Source organism: Rousettus aegyptiacus, unplaced genomic scaffold (genome assembly GCF_014176215.1).
Source record: "Rousettus aegyptiacus isolate mRouAeg1 unplaced genomic scaffold, mRouAeg1.p scaffold_m13_p_12, whole genome shotgun sequence".
NCBI classification, from domain to species: domain Eukaryota; kingdom Metazoa; phylum Chordata; class Mammalia; order Chiroptera; family Pteropodidae; genus Rousettus; species Rousettus aegyptiacus.
In genome coordinates, this window is record NW_023416287.1 from 52,847,775 (window position 1) to 52,861,834 (window position 14,060).

Genomic DNA, 14,060 nt, shown 5'->3' on the forward strand with positions numbered 1-14,060 from the left:
ATCATCATTGACACAGAATGTCTGACTCTATCTACATTTAGTTATGCTTTACGACTGCAGCCCAGCCAAAGTGGGGACTCAAACCATGTGTGCTTCAGAAGAGCCTTTTAAAAAAAGCCTTTCTGTGTCTGAAATACTATTTCCTATAACTTTTATTTTAAGGCATGTAATCTTTATTTTATTAAGTTTTTTTTCCTCCAAATAGGACTTAAAACCTTGAAAACTTGTTTTCTTATCTAAAATATGTATTCTTTAGATAATCATAAAATAACAATTGTTACTCACAAGACAGTTGAGATCTGAATATGGGGCAGTTGGGAGTGGGGGTGGGCAGGAATCCCTGGACTGTGGACGGCAGACCCTCTCTTGGGCACAGTGTCACCCTGGACCTCTCTGGACCTATTTCTTTACTTGAAAAGTTGAAATTATAATACTTACTCTTTTTATTCTTCAAGGTAGTTGTAAGGATCATAAGACATAATGTGAACTCACGTTTTTTTTTGCAAAAGCATAACATAGATGAATGCTGATTATTACTATTAATTTTCTCACTAAAATATATGAACTTCAAGTTCTATAATTATTATTCCAGACTACATTCATTTCTTATTCTTATTTTTGCACCTATTCTTTAAAAGAGTGTTTAATTTATTCTAAGATCCATATTTTTAACATTTTAGCATCTTCAATATTGGAATGTATCATATAACCTATGGCATGTCACATTAATTAGGATACAAAAAAAATATTGAGGGGTTTGCACTGATATCTTAAATTCAGTAAAATGTGGTATTTGCATATTAGAGGAAAGTTATAAAAGTTTAAAAGTAAGAAGACCTCATCTATTTTTAAATGGAAACTTTATTAACAAAGTGGGGATATGACCCACCACACCCCCCAAAAAATCAGAAAAGTATTTGAAACATTCAGACGGAAGGTATTACCTTGACTCATATCATCTTTAAAGGTTCCCTATAGGAAATAATTTTTAAGCACTTCTAGCTCATTACGGTTTTAACTCACAAATCTCCCATATTTAGCACATGATCCTCTTTCAACTGAGTTTGGGGAAGCCTAAAGGGAAAAAAACAAAATGAAACAAAACAAAAAATGGCAGCACCGGAAGAGAGTTCACTTCCAAAAGTCTTGAGAAATAAATATATTTTTGTGCCTGTGGGCCAAGTTAGGAAAGCCAACTTTTACTGTAGAAGATAGCAATATAGATAAAATTTTTATATTTATAATATTTATAATTTTCCTATATATGATTTTTGGTATTTTTATATAGTTACATAGATTTGCATATTTATTCTTATACTAGAATATCTACTTGGATGATTAGAAGGATGTCAGTTAAGATGCTACTGCTTTTTAATCCCTAAGATATTTACAGCTGGCCATACTTAAAAAGTAGCCATGAAGAGAATGATTTCTAACCTTTATTCTCAGATTTTTGTAGTGCCTTGAAGTTCACAAACTATATTCTCACACATTACCTATATTTATTGCACATGTATTAACATCCCCATTTTACAGATGAAATAACTATAGCAGAGATGAAGTGACTTGTCCAAGGTCACACACAGTGAGTGAAAGCAAAGCTGGTTTTAGAATTCATTAAATTGATTCAGTGTTGCATTTACCCAGAAACCTACTCTGTTTCTGGCACTGTACTAGGCCCTAGAAATATCGAGATAAACAGTAAGAAGCTTGTCCTCTTTATCTATCCCGACCTCTCTCTTCCCCACCTCTGTGACTAAGACTTGCATGCAGCAGAACCTTCATACAGCCCAGAGCCTCCTTGACCCCCAACTGTTGGCCTTGACAGTCCTCATACATTTGAAATAAATAAATCTAGGCTCATTGTTGCTAAAAAATCTTCAAATATAAAAATAGTTCCAATGAAGTTTTCTTTTTCCCTAAGATTTCTGCTTTGTGAACCAAAAGGAAGCATTTGAGATTCAGTCACTGAGAGACCCAAGGAAGCAGGCTCCCTGTCAGTCCTGCAGAATAGAGATAAGTCCCCAGGACAGAGAGCAGTACAGCACTTCCTGATGGGGAGTTCTCTTTAAAAATAATGGGAGTAGGCAATTTATTAAGAATTTAAGTTTGTGCTTACTGTATTTAGATTATTTCTGCCCCTCCATTACCAAAGGAAATTAAAAGCAGCATCAGTCCTTTTGGAAAATCAACATCATCCAGCATTAGGGAGCATCTGGGTGCTCTGTATGGTCCTATAGGCTATGAGTAGTGCAGAACTCCTCAACACAGACCTTTATTGAGCACTTCCTGTGTGCTTGAGGGCATTATCTCATGTAACCCATAAATGATGCTATGGGGTAAGAAACAGACACAGAAATTGAGGCACAGAGAAGTTAATCAATTTACCCATGGAAGTACCTAGATTTTGACCAACAGGAATTTGAACTTGGCAGTCTAACTGCAGAGCCCAGGCCCCTGACCCTTCACCAGTTTCAGTGAGTTTACTGAGTAGTTGGAGGGATGACAAAAAGACATGTAGACAAGTAGTGTATACAAATGTCATTGTACAGTTACACAAATTAAGTACTCAGAAAGAGTATGTGAGTCAGGTCTGAGGCCATACAATCTCCATCGCAAATGTACGACTCTGACCTTGTACCTGGAAACAAGCCATGGTCAGTACATAATGAATAGGCATGGCTATGTGCCAACAAAACTTTATAAATACAGATAGCAAGCTGGATTTAGACTGTAAGCTATGGTTTGCTGACTGCGTACATAGATGATACATGCTATGCATTTCATAAATGAGATCAATATAGGCTGGAGCAGCGGGAGGAAGCACTGGGATTGCTGAGTTCAGCCGTGAAGGAAGATTTGAGATAGGCTTACAAGACCCTTGGAGAACTGGCCCCTTCTCCTTAGCCTGTTCTCTTTCCACTTCCCTCTCCTGCTCTCATGTTCCTTCCTAGGCTTCGCTTACACCGAACTGAACCTTCTACCTGGAAGTTCTTCCCCCAGCTCTCCTTGAGGCTGGTGCTTTGGGCATCAGATTTCCTCTTAGATATTACCTCTTCAGGGCTCCTTCTCTGAGGAACAAGTTAAAGCAGTCTGCCTCCAGCCACTTTGTCACGTCACCCCATCTTATTTTCCTAATGGCATTTATGGTTTCTGAAACTAACTTGTTCATTTATTGGTATACTATTATCTACCTCTGTTATCTACATCTGCCTGCTCTCCTTCTAGAATGTAAGCTCAATGGTATCAGATCAACATTTGTATTGTTCACTGCTATATATTCCGGGCACTCAGACCATGGCTGGACGATAAACAAAAAATACTTGCATAAATAAAGAAAGCAGGGAGAGAGAAAAGGAGAGAGGGAGAAGGGAGGGAGGCTTAGAATATATAAGCATGCCTCATTAAGTGGTGTTTAATTTTCTCTTGTTCTGTGCCTGAATAGACTATAGCTCTCATTAGAATGGCTCATCATTCAGTGCCCATGACATTATGTCAATTAAGAAAACATCCTTAGCCCATAATAAAAGGGTGATAGCACTTAGCTATGGTCATTCCTTGGTCAGAAGTAGGTCTTCCATACTTCTGAATGATAACATATAGTTTAAGTTACAGGCTGGTTATACCTGAAATTAAAAAATGCACACTAATCCTCATTTCACTATATCAAAAATAAAAAATCTCTCTATTGAATCTTTAATGCTTACCCATATGCATTAAAAAGCAAACATCCTCTTTTTCTCTAAACCATAACTATTGTTAAACCCAACTTTTATTGATTTTATTATTGTTTTTTAATATTTGTTGGGTCCACCCCCTAAGCTGGTACAGACAAGCAGGATAACTAGCAAGCTTGTCATCAATAGGTGACCAGGCTGCTTTTCTATCTGCTCTAGCTTCTTTCTCTTACCAAGCCTTCCGTTCCCCTGAACTGCTAGGACCAGTAATAATAAAGACTTTCTCAGACAGCTGCAAAGTTAATTGTTTCTTTGTATTTCCCTAAATCCTTTTTCTCTGTGCAACTGAAACAGAAAGACACAGCAACTTTTGACTAGATCACAGTAGTAGCTAACTGCAGCCACATGAGTCTTTTATTCTTTCCAAAGGGAAGTAACATTTCACTCTCTAGGAGCCTTACAAACTGGTATGCTTTCTTTAAAAGCTATGTAGCTGACCACACTCTTTTCTTTTGCTTTAGAGTGTGACAGACTTGGAAGAAAAACTATGGCTCAGCTATAGCAATTTTGCTGGCCCTTAATGTTCAGCAACAGTATTTTTCTTCTCTAAAGTCCTGATTTTGTTTCTTCGGAGTTTTCCTAGAACTGATTTCTGAATTATTTTAGATGTAATCTTGTTCTAGACTACCTTTAGGTGTATAAATAGTGTATTAATTTTTAAATTCCATTCCAATCTAAGTTACTTTCATACAACTTCTTAGCTATTATTTGAAAACTATGTTTAATTGAAAGGTATACTGATTAAATACTTCCCAGCTGGTTCTCTTTGCAATAATCACAGCCTGTTTCTAGTACAAGTCCAAGTTTCTACCATAAAATAACTTTGGAAAAAAACATCCAAACAGAAATTTGCTATGTTTTGTTTCATAAGTGGTAGGAGCTAATAAGTTTGTCCTTAGTCTCTGACATATCAGAGAGTAATGCGTATGAACTATGCATCAGTACTAAGAAAAGGCAATGTTATATGCATCATCTATGACCCTTAGCCATGCTAAATTAATTTATAAAATGAAATTGCTAAGCCAATAATGAGGTTCTGAACACGATCCTATCTTTGCAGTGAGTCATCTACCAACTGAAGAAAACAAGACTGTTCTCAACATTTATAATTTTCCTAAGAAACCTCCCTTGTTGCTATGGTGATATTGATGCTTTTTAGCTAAAAAATAAAAACTCTACATTGTTACTACCATAACTAATAAATGGCAAATGTATCAGATGTGCTAGATTATGAAGGTGTCATGGGACTATAATTGTTCGGTTCTCCAGGTTTCACTAACCATATCCTAGAGAGACAGAATCAAACAGTGGTCAGCATCAAGGCTCGGGAGCTGCTGGTGTGGAGCCCTGACCTTCATAGCTGGGCTTTCGATGAGTTACATAACCTCAATTTCCTCATTTGTAAAATGGGCATAATAATAACACTATCTCTTAGCCGTGTGGATCCAACGAGTTAATATTTATAAAGCATTTAGAACAATGGCTGCTCACACAGTGCAAGACTTTGTTTAATAAAATGAATAAGCTGCTCAAGGAAGCTTACTCAACCTTCATCCGTACTTTTCAGAAATAGAAGCTATAAACCACTGTTTCCAGGTCCATGAGTGGTAGCATCTCTATAGTCTAATTTTTCTAGATACAAACTTTCAAATTACATAAATAAATTTATAATTTAAGGGGAAAAGAGTAGTGGGTTTTCTTTAGTGAAACATCTATTCTCACTTCTTAGAACCTAAAATATTTAGAAATATGTCTAATATATGTGTGTAACATTGTGGACAATTTTCTTAACACTTAAGTTTTAAGATTCATGTTATTAATTATAAAGTCGAGATTAAGTAAATTCTGGTCTTTGATGTTAAACCAAAATGCTTTGACTCCCAGTGCTGCCATTTATAAGCTACATGTTCTTAGGCAAATTTCTTAAGCTCTCTGAGCTTCTGCTTATCATCCAAGAAATATAGAACAATGCAGAGTTGTTGTGTTGATGAAATAAGAACCTATAGGCGAATTTTCTTCACATGGTTAAATGTTATTAATGCAACACTGCATAATTTAATGGATAATTATTAAAATATTAAATACCTTTTTACTTTCTCATTACAAACCTGGGCAGTTCAGGAAACCCTTCCTGGAACTCCTTCATCACTATTACTGATAATTCCTCTTTCTAGTATCTTTTTGTGTATACTCCATTTATGGCACCATATCTTAAACTTGCTAATAAGTTGATTTGGAACTGTTCCCAAATCTGTTTATGCTTCGTCTTCTCATCTCTATTACAAACATTGTCAGGGCAAGAACCAGACTTCCCCATCTTTTTTTAATTAAGCCCTGTGTACAGTAGGCTATTTGTTACTTCTTAATGGGTATAAAAAGTGATAATTATGCATTTCTTCTATCAAATGGAGGAGAAATGAGATCTTAGGTTGAGTCCAAATTGCAGTGGACAATCTAAGAAGAGCCGAAGAGAATGTCATAAAGAAGCCTGTGTAACATAGTGTAGTGCTCTGCTGAAGTCACTACATTATGAAGAAATGACTGTGGAAAGGAAGAAGAGCAATATACTCAGAACATAATTGTATATGATACACAATTAGGGACTTAGAGTAGGTTCCAGCAAAGCAAAATGAACAGTTCAAATAAATACAGTAGTAGCTATACCAGATAAGTAGAAAACTCTTAAAAGTTGGTGTGCGTGTGTGTGTGTGCGTGTATGTGAGTGTGCGCATGCGTGTGTGTGTGTGTGTGTGTAGAGACCAAAGATATTTTAATTAAGAAAATACCACCAGCTTCCATGAGGAAATCATTGGAAACTGTTAAAGAGTACTTTAAGCAAATCTATAGAGGCCAAATCCAAATTAAGAAGGGTCCAGACAGAATAAGTGATTGAGAAATCAATGTAGCTGGTATAAACCACTGACTTAGGAAGAAAAGAGATTGGATATGAGATGGTAGAAATAGAAGGTTCAGGGAAGAGGTAGATAAAACAGAAACATTCTTGAATTTTAAATGGCAATTGAAAACAAATTATCAAAAAGCTCAAATAAAACCAGTCTCTGTTCCAATGGCATTCTTTTGCCTGACTCAGTTGTTACTAGCATGAGAAAAGTGAGAATTAGTAAGTCAGGGCCAATGATTTTAATTTTTTCTAATAGGCAGGTTTTTTTTCAAAAACTGAGACATGAATTTGCATGTGTTCAAAATGTTTTCAAACCAATTATAGTAGAATACCATTATCGAAAAGTTAATGTCTAAAGTTTCAGGTAATTATCTGTATTACCCATATTCAGAGTCATACCAAAAAGAAGGAAAGAAAAGAATAATGTAGGACTTTATAAAAAATGAATAATCTGTTTTATTTCCAAATAGGTTCCTCAAGATGAATGGACAGGGTATACCCCTCGAGGTAAAGATGATGAAATTCCCTGCCGAAGAATGCGGAGTGGCAGCTACATCAAGGCCATGGGAGATGAAGATAGTGGCGATTCGGACACAAGTCCCAAGCCTTCTCCCAAAGTTGCTGCACGAAGAGAAAGCTATCTCAAGGCTACTCAGCCATCCCTTACAGAACTCACCACACTCAAGTAAGCGTTTCTAACACTATTCTTCTGGTAGTCCAGATCCTTGTATTATCACCTAGGATCAGATTGTGTTTCTCCTAGAGGAATGGGGCAGAAAACATTCTGAAGATGGAGCATTATTATGCATTGACTGGTTGATTAATTTTGACATTGGGTCTGACTTGTATATTCCAGTTCTTTCAAAGACATGGGCATCCAGGTATACTCTACATAGATCATAAACTGAACCTCCAACCTCCTAGAAGAGTTTGAAATAATCCAGAATGGCTTCTGAAAGGAATTAAGATTTTTGGTTAATAAGAAGATCCATCTATCCTAATTCTTGGACATTCGTTCAACCATTAATTCTATGAGGGACATCTTCCTTAAAAGACATTTGAATTTTTGAGATAATTGAGTAATATAAGAGCAGATTATCTTGGGGGAGCTTATGAAATGTGGCTATTTTTGAAAATTGGGTGATATGTGAAGGTTCTTGATATTGTTTTCAAACTTGGGCACACAATACATATTATATTTTGTTGGAACTTAAATTTTTTTTCTTTTGAAAAATATGATGATAAGTATCCTTACCTCCATTAATGCTATTTGTAAACAGAGAATAGCTTTACAAAAGAAACTACGAAACTGATTATTTTAAGCAAGGCCAGATTTGATTTTAAATGTTATTTACAGAGAGTAAATCGGAGCCTTGGAACATAGCATCATGTGGATCATCATTTGGACCTGAAAAATATATCACAGATAATTAGTGTTTGTTAAATGCCTTTGATTATGTATTTTGAGGAAACACATATTACTATTCATGCATTTATGCTACACTACAAAATAAAATATTAATGACAAAATAAGGAAAACAGAAAAAGACCACAACCATCAGAGTAAGAACAACAAACTTGATTATTAACCTAGATTGCTGAAAATCAGCTGACCATTCTATGATGGAGATTTAATTAAACAGCAAATTGCATTACATTTTTAAGGAAGTGGATAGGAAGAGTCCCCTTATCAATTTTTTTTTTCAGAGCATCATGTGAAACCACTCTGGATCATTTCAATAAATGACATTAGTAAACCAACTCAAGTGAAGAAAGTCTTCCTCCTTTCCTCTGGCCCCAGGTGCCCTCCTCTTTGCCTTTATTTCTGCATGTACTCGCTTCCGAGGGCTGCCGTAACAAAGTACTACACACTGGGTGGCTTGAAACAATAGGAATTTATTATCTCATAGTTCTGGAAGCCAGATGTCTGAAATCAAGTTCTCAGCAGGGCCATGCTCCTTCTGAAACCAGTAGGGGACAACCCTTCCTTGCTTCTTCCTAGCTTCTGGTTGTGGCCTGCCATCCTTGGCATTCCCTGACTTGTAGCTGCAGCACTTTATTCTCTGCCTTTGTCTTCACGTGGCTGTCTTCTTATGACACCAATCACAAGGGATTAGGACTCTCCCTAGTGACCTCATGTTAACTTAACTTAATTAAACCTCCAAATACCCTATTTCCAAGTAAAGGTACTGGGGTTTAGGATTTCAACATATATGTGTGAGAAACACAGCCCATAACACCATGTAAGGTAAGAGTTGATCATGGAAATGACAAATGAAAAAGATCTTCACTACACTTTGGCACACCTCACGGGAGCTCAGAAAATTAAGACAGTGGGCTAAAGTGGCATCAAATGAGAGTGGCCAAGGATTCTTCTGGCAAATATTTTCTATGGACTTTAAATTATCTCTCTATTAGAGACAATATTAGGTAGTGACGACCACAGGCATTAATTGAAATCTTCTAAAAGACACAAAAGAGGGGTGCTTTGAGCCAGAAAGTCACTTGGACCTTCAAGGTCTCAGTTTTTCTATATGTAAACCAAGTAGCAGGACTCTACAACCTCCACGGTCCCTTCTACCTCCTTAGTATCCTGTTAGTTTATCTACCGAGATGCATTTGTCACATCAGTGGGATGATACTTTGGGTTTTAGATGAAGAGATGCAATGATTGCTGCTATTCACAGTAGTACCCAGGTATGAGAACAACAGAAAGGAGCAGAGCCATAAGGAAGGTGAGTAGAGTGCTTTGAGGAAGCTGAGGATAGGAGTATGTGAAGAAATCAAGTTCACAACTGTGCCTTGGAGCTACTCTCCTCAGAGCTTCGGGGCTGTAGGGAATCTGCTCTGAAGTCATTGGAACTCTTCCATTCTGCCTTCTACTTAAAATCTTTTTTTCACTCCCTGTATCCTATTTTTATAACCATCATATATTTCTATTACTGCTCAAAAGTCTTTAGGTCATAAAGAGTTCAAAACACAGATAGTGGCTAAGCTGATGGTAGAAAGGGTCAGCACTTCAGACAGTGAAATTAGTCATTTAACTGAGTATGAGTTAGTGACTTCTATTTTCTTCCTCTAAACCTGTGGACACTCAAAACGATAACCAATTTACTAGAGGACACCTAGTAAATTGAAAACTTTTTTTTCTTGACTTAGGATGGGGTTTCACCAAACCATCTCTATTGCCCTTATTCATTAGCACAGTGGTCCCCAACCTTTCTGGCACCAGGGACCAGTGCTCCTATAAGAATCTAATGCCTGATGATCTGAGGTGGAGCTGAGGTGGTGATGCTAGCGCTGGGGAGCGACTATAAATACAAATGAAGCTTCACTGGCTCACCTGCTGCTCACCTCCTGCTGTGTGGCCAGTTCCTAACAGGCCACAGACTGGTACCAGTCTGACCCTTACTTTAACAGGCAAGACTGTATCTGGCCATTCAAACATACCTTTCTTCTCTGTGCTGCCATCCCATTCTCCAGACTTATTTCTCAGTTCTGTCTGTCTCCATTCATTTCTCCCTCACCTGCTTTAGGAGTTCCATTTTGAATTACAGTCTACATATCAAGCTTCTGTCACATTCAACTATATATGATTATTAGTGATTTCTAGTTTAATGGGATTTAAGGAGAGACATACGGAGAAAAGGAAAATACAACATAGAGGAAAAGATTCAGATATGACATCACTCATAATCAATGCTGTTTTTTATTCCTTGATGATGTTTTGACTGGAGATCATTATTTTTCTAGAAGTTTGAAGCATTCAGTCCCTCAAGAGAAAAAAGATCCCCATATCCTAGAATTCTAGTTCCCCAAAAAAGAAACTGTATTTTTTGTTCCTACTTCTTTGACATTTAAGTCAAATTTTTTTCCTCCTTCCTCCTCAGCAATTCACAGCTTTAGGGATGAATCATAGCCATGAACCAAGATAACTAAAATTAGCCAAGTGAGATTGGGGCAACATTTTGTTTGAGGTTTTCAACCCCCATCTTCTCTCAGAAACGTTGGAGAGAAGGTACTCCTACAGTTTCTTACATTGTTTTTCTCTTTTCTTTTTTTCTTTTCTATTTTCCAAAGACACCTAGAGAGTTTGTTTATGGGGGTGGTTTTCTTCAGCTCCTTAATGTTAGTTATTGTGTTGTCAGGTAAATAAGAGCTAAGCTGAGTGGAACATTCTAGAGTCAGAGGTAGTCTTAAGACACAAACTCCACCTCTGGGCTGTAAAACTCCTGTAGCTATTCTCTGAGGACCATTATTTCTTTCACTCCCATCTCTTCTTCCCTAGCTAATAATAAATCCTTTTACTTCACCACTAGCCTTCCCTTCTTCCTTTGTTATTAGCTAACAATGAACTTGAAATGGCATATTACACAAAAATATTATTATTTTCAAAAATAACTTATGAATGTTTAATAGTAAATTCTCAGGCAAGTTGGGGAGAGATTTGGGGACTATCGTTCTCTCAAAGCATGTCACCACAGTTTGGCTCTGTGAAAGGATTTGAGTCTTTTACTTGGATTTGGTATAATGTGTTATTTATTCTGAAGCTGAGACTATTGCCTGCTACCATGATTAGTTAAAACCATGTCCAAATCCTCTTTGGACCTTTCTTTTCAATATACTGTAGAGAGGAAGAACTTCTCAAAAATAATATTATGTGAGCTGTCATTTTAAAGATTCTAAAGTTAAATTCAAATGTCCATTAATCCTAGGCAAATACTTTAAAAATCTCTTCATACTTCTTTACCCCTTCATTCAAGTGTGAAGAAAAATTTTCTTTTGGAAGAAATAATCTCTAACATGATAGACTCGAAAATTTCTCTGAAATAAGCAAGAAGGCCCCAGGCTTTTGTGCACATTCGGCTTTGGAGAAAACCAGTCTGAGCTTCTAACAATTTTGATAGTGTCTAACAAAAGGCTTCAGGAAGGTTTGTTTTCCATCCTAAGAGCCTTTAAGGCAGATAGTTTTTTATATTCAGAATGGTTAGTTCTCTTACTCTTCTTCATTCTTTCTCTGATCCTGAAATCCTGAGCCTTTTTTTTTTTTTTTTTTAAATAAATTGGTAAGATACTAAATAGCTTTGTGGCTTTTGGCAACTAGACCAACGTCTCTGAGCTTCCCCCACACCCGTTAAATGAGAGGCTTGGGCTGTTATCAGGGATGTCACCACGTAGATGGTTCCCATCACAACTCTCTCTGGCTAGAAACCACGGTAGACAACATTAGCTGGTGCCAGCTTTAATGGATCCCTGCGCCCTTCCTGCCGAGCAGCCTACCCCCAAGGCTCAAAACGCCTCCCAATACAGTGCTCCGGCCACCACTTCTCACTGAGCAGAAAAGTTCTGGGTGCTGTCCCTTGTCTGCATGGTCTCTGAGGAATCTTTCAGCACCGATGTGTATAATTATAACAATGAGGATCAGAAGAACTGGCAATTCACTCTTTAAACATAAAAGAAAGTCGTATTGACGCCAAAGAGCTCCACGGGGCGGGAGTCCAAGGAGAGACCTTGACACGGAGCTCCAGTGACCAGGTTCTTGTCTTACTTTGTGAGAAAGAATTCAAGGACACAACAAACAGAAAGCAGGGAAATGTGTTTATTAAAGTGAAATAAACACTTAAGAGGAAAGTGCGGTTGAATTCTGAGAGCCAATCGCCCGGAGCTGTCTGGATTAGGGCTTTTGTTTTTCCTGGGAGAGGGGTGCCTGGAGTTGTGGTACTTGTAATACAGGTGATGTTATAAGGGTGTTATGATTAGCCAAAGCTAAGAAAATGACAAGGGAAAGTGGCTGGAGCCTTATCCTGGAGGGAAGAGGGTGTCCCAAGGCCATCCGTCCTGCCTCCCAGTTTTGGCTAGTTTCTTCTGCCACTCTGAGGAAGGGGAGGGCAAGGCCTTCTATTCTGTCTCTGGCCTTGGCTTGTTTCTCTTAGAGTCAAAACAGAGACAAGGCTGAGTAAAGGACTAAGGAAAAATTTCAAAGCTGCAATCTGGAGGGGAGAAGGAACATCTCTTGGCTAACTATCCTGCCTCCATATTGATAAATAACATAATTTGAGAAGAGATAGGGCATTCTTCTTCACCTTTAATTCTGAAGATTTAACATGAGTCAGCTCTACTTCCGGAATCCAAAACTGCAGGCTCTTACTGAAGTCTCTTTTTTTGGTGATCTTCGTATGAGTTTATTTCTCCCTTTTTTCTCTCTAGACTCAATGTGTCCTCTACTGGTTCCTCACATTCCACATGCCTCTCCTAACCCACCTACGGTTCCTCATGTTCTTTCTCTTCCCCCAAAAAGGAGAGGTTGGTGGATACAAAAACGGGAGCATGGGAATGTTTTTTCCTCAGGATGTGAATCATATTTAAGAACATGGCAATGTATGTCAGCCCATCTTTCTCCTAAGTGTATGAAATGTTTCTGTTTTTCTCTCTTGTCGCTTTCCTTAAATGTTTTGCCATTCCTCTCTACCTATCCCTCAGTATAACTGTAACATATAATAACAAATGCTCCTTACAATGGGAGAGCAAACAAAATAACACAATGTGAAGCTACAAAATTGTAAATTTATGTCCCCAAGAGATATAGACTCAGGATATTTTCTCATCCTTCTTCGATCATAATACTTTCTTCTATTGCCCTCTAGCCTCCCATATTTCTTTGCTAAATAAGAAATAAAAAAAATTTAAAACAGAGAAACTCATTCACTTTCTCATAGACAAATTATCTGAATACCTTTCAACCCCCCCTACTAGAAATAAATCTGGTTAAAAAATGAAACAATCAAAAACTGGTATAAGAAACTGCCTATTATATTCAGCCCCTGAGTGCCATGCCCAATTTAAAAAAAAAACTAGTCCCTCTTTAGAGTATGAATACTCTCCTGCAAATGAGTCAAGCATGTGTGAGTAATGTAATCTGTAACACATCCTGGTCACTTACTATGTAAAAACATGTTTGGGAAGGAAACCTGTGTAGATTAAACTGTACCTACAATAATCATGACCTCAGAGGAAATAGCTACCTGTGTGCCTTTGTGAGAAGTAGGGAAAAAATGAAAGAAAATTCAGATATTTTTAGAGAGAAGTAATGAGACTTTAAAAATTTAAAACACAGGAGAGAAATTTAAATGTGAATGAGGTTCTGAGTGCCTGAGTGAGTGCTAATGGTTTCACGTTCTTTTTTTTTTTTTTTTTTAAATCACCACAACTCTATGCATGAGATTGCCCCAACTTTAAAAATCTATTTCTCAGGGGAAATTAAATAACTTGTCCAAGGTTATATGTCAACTAAATGTCAGAGCTACAATTCAAGCCCAGGTGCTGAAAGCAGAAAGGATAAAAAGCTGAGTGGAATGATAACTAAACAAAACTGCAGAGATGAGCTGTGTAAAAGGGAGCTAAAAATGGAGGAGAAGCGAAAG

General features: G+C 37.4%; 1 protein-coding gene across 23 annotated transcripts in view; it reads left to right on the forward strand.

Moving 5' to 3' along the window:
- Nucleotides 1-14,060, forward strand: part of DLGAP1 (DLG associated protein 1) — a 782,830-nt gene that overhangs the window by 542,781 nt on the left and 225,989 nt on the right. For all 23 annotated transcript variants that reach the window (XM_036229039.1, XM_036229053.1, XM_036229052.1 and 20 more), the window contains one exon: nt 7,110-7,324. In XM_036229039.1, coding sequence (XP_036084932.1) covers nt 7,110-7,324 — 215 coding nt within the window. The remainder of the gene's footprint in view (nt 1-7,109; nt 7,325-14,060) is intronic.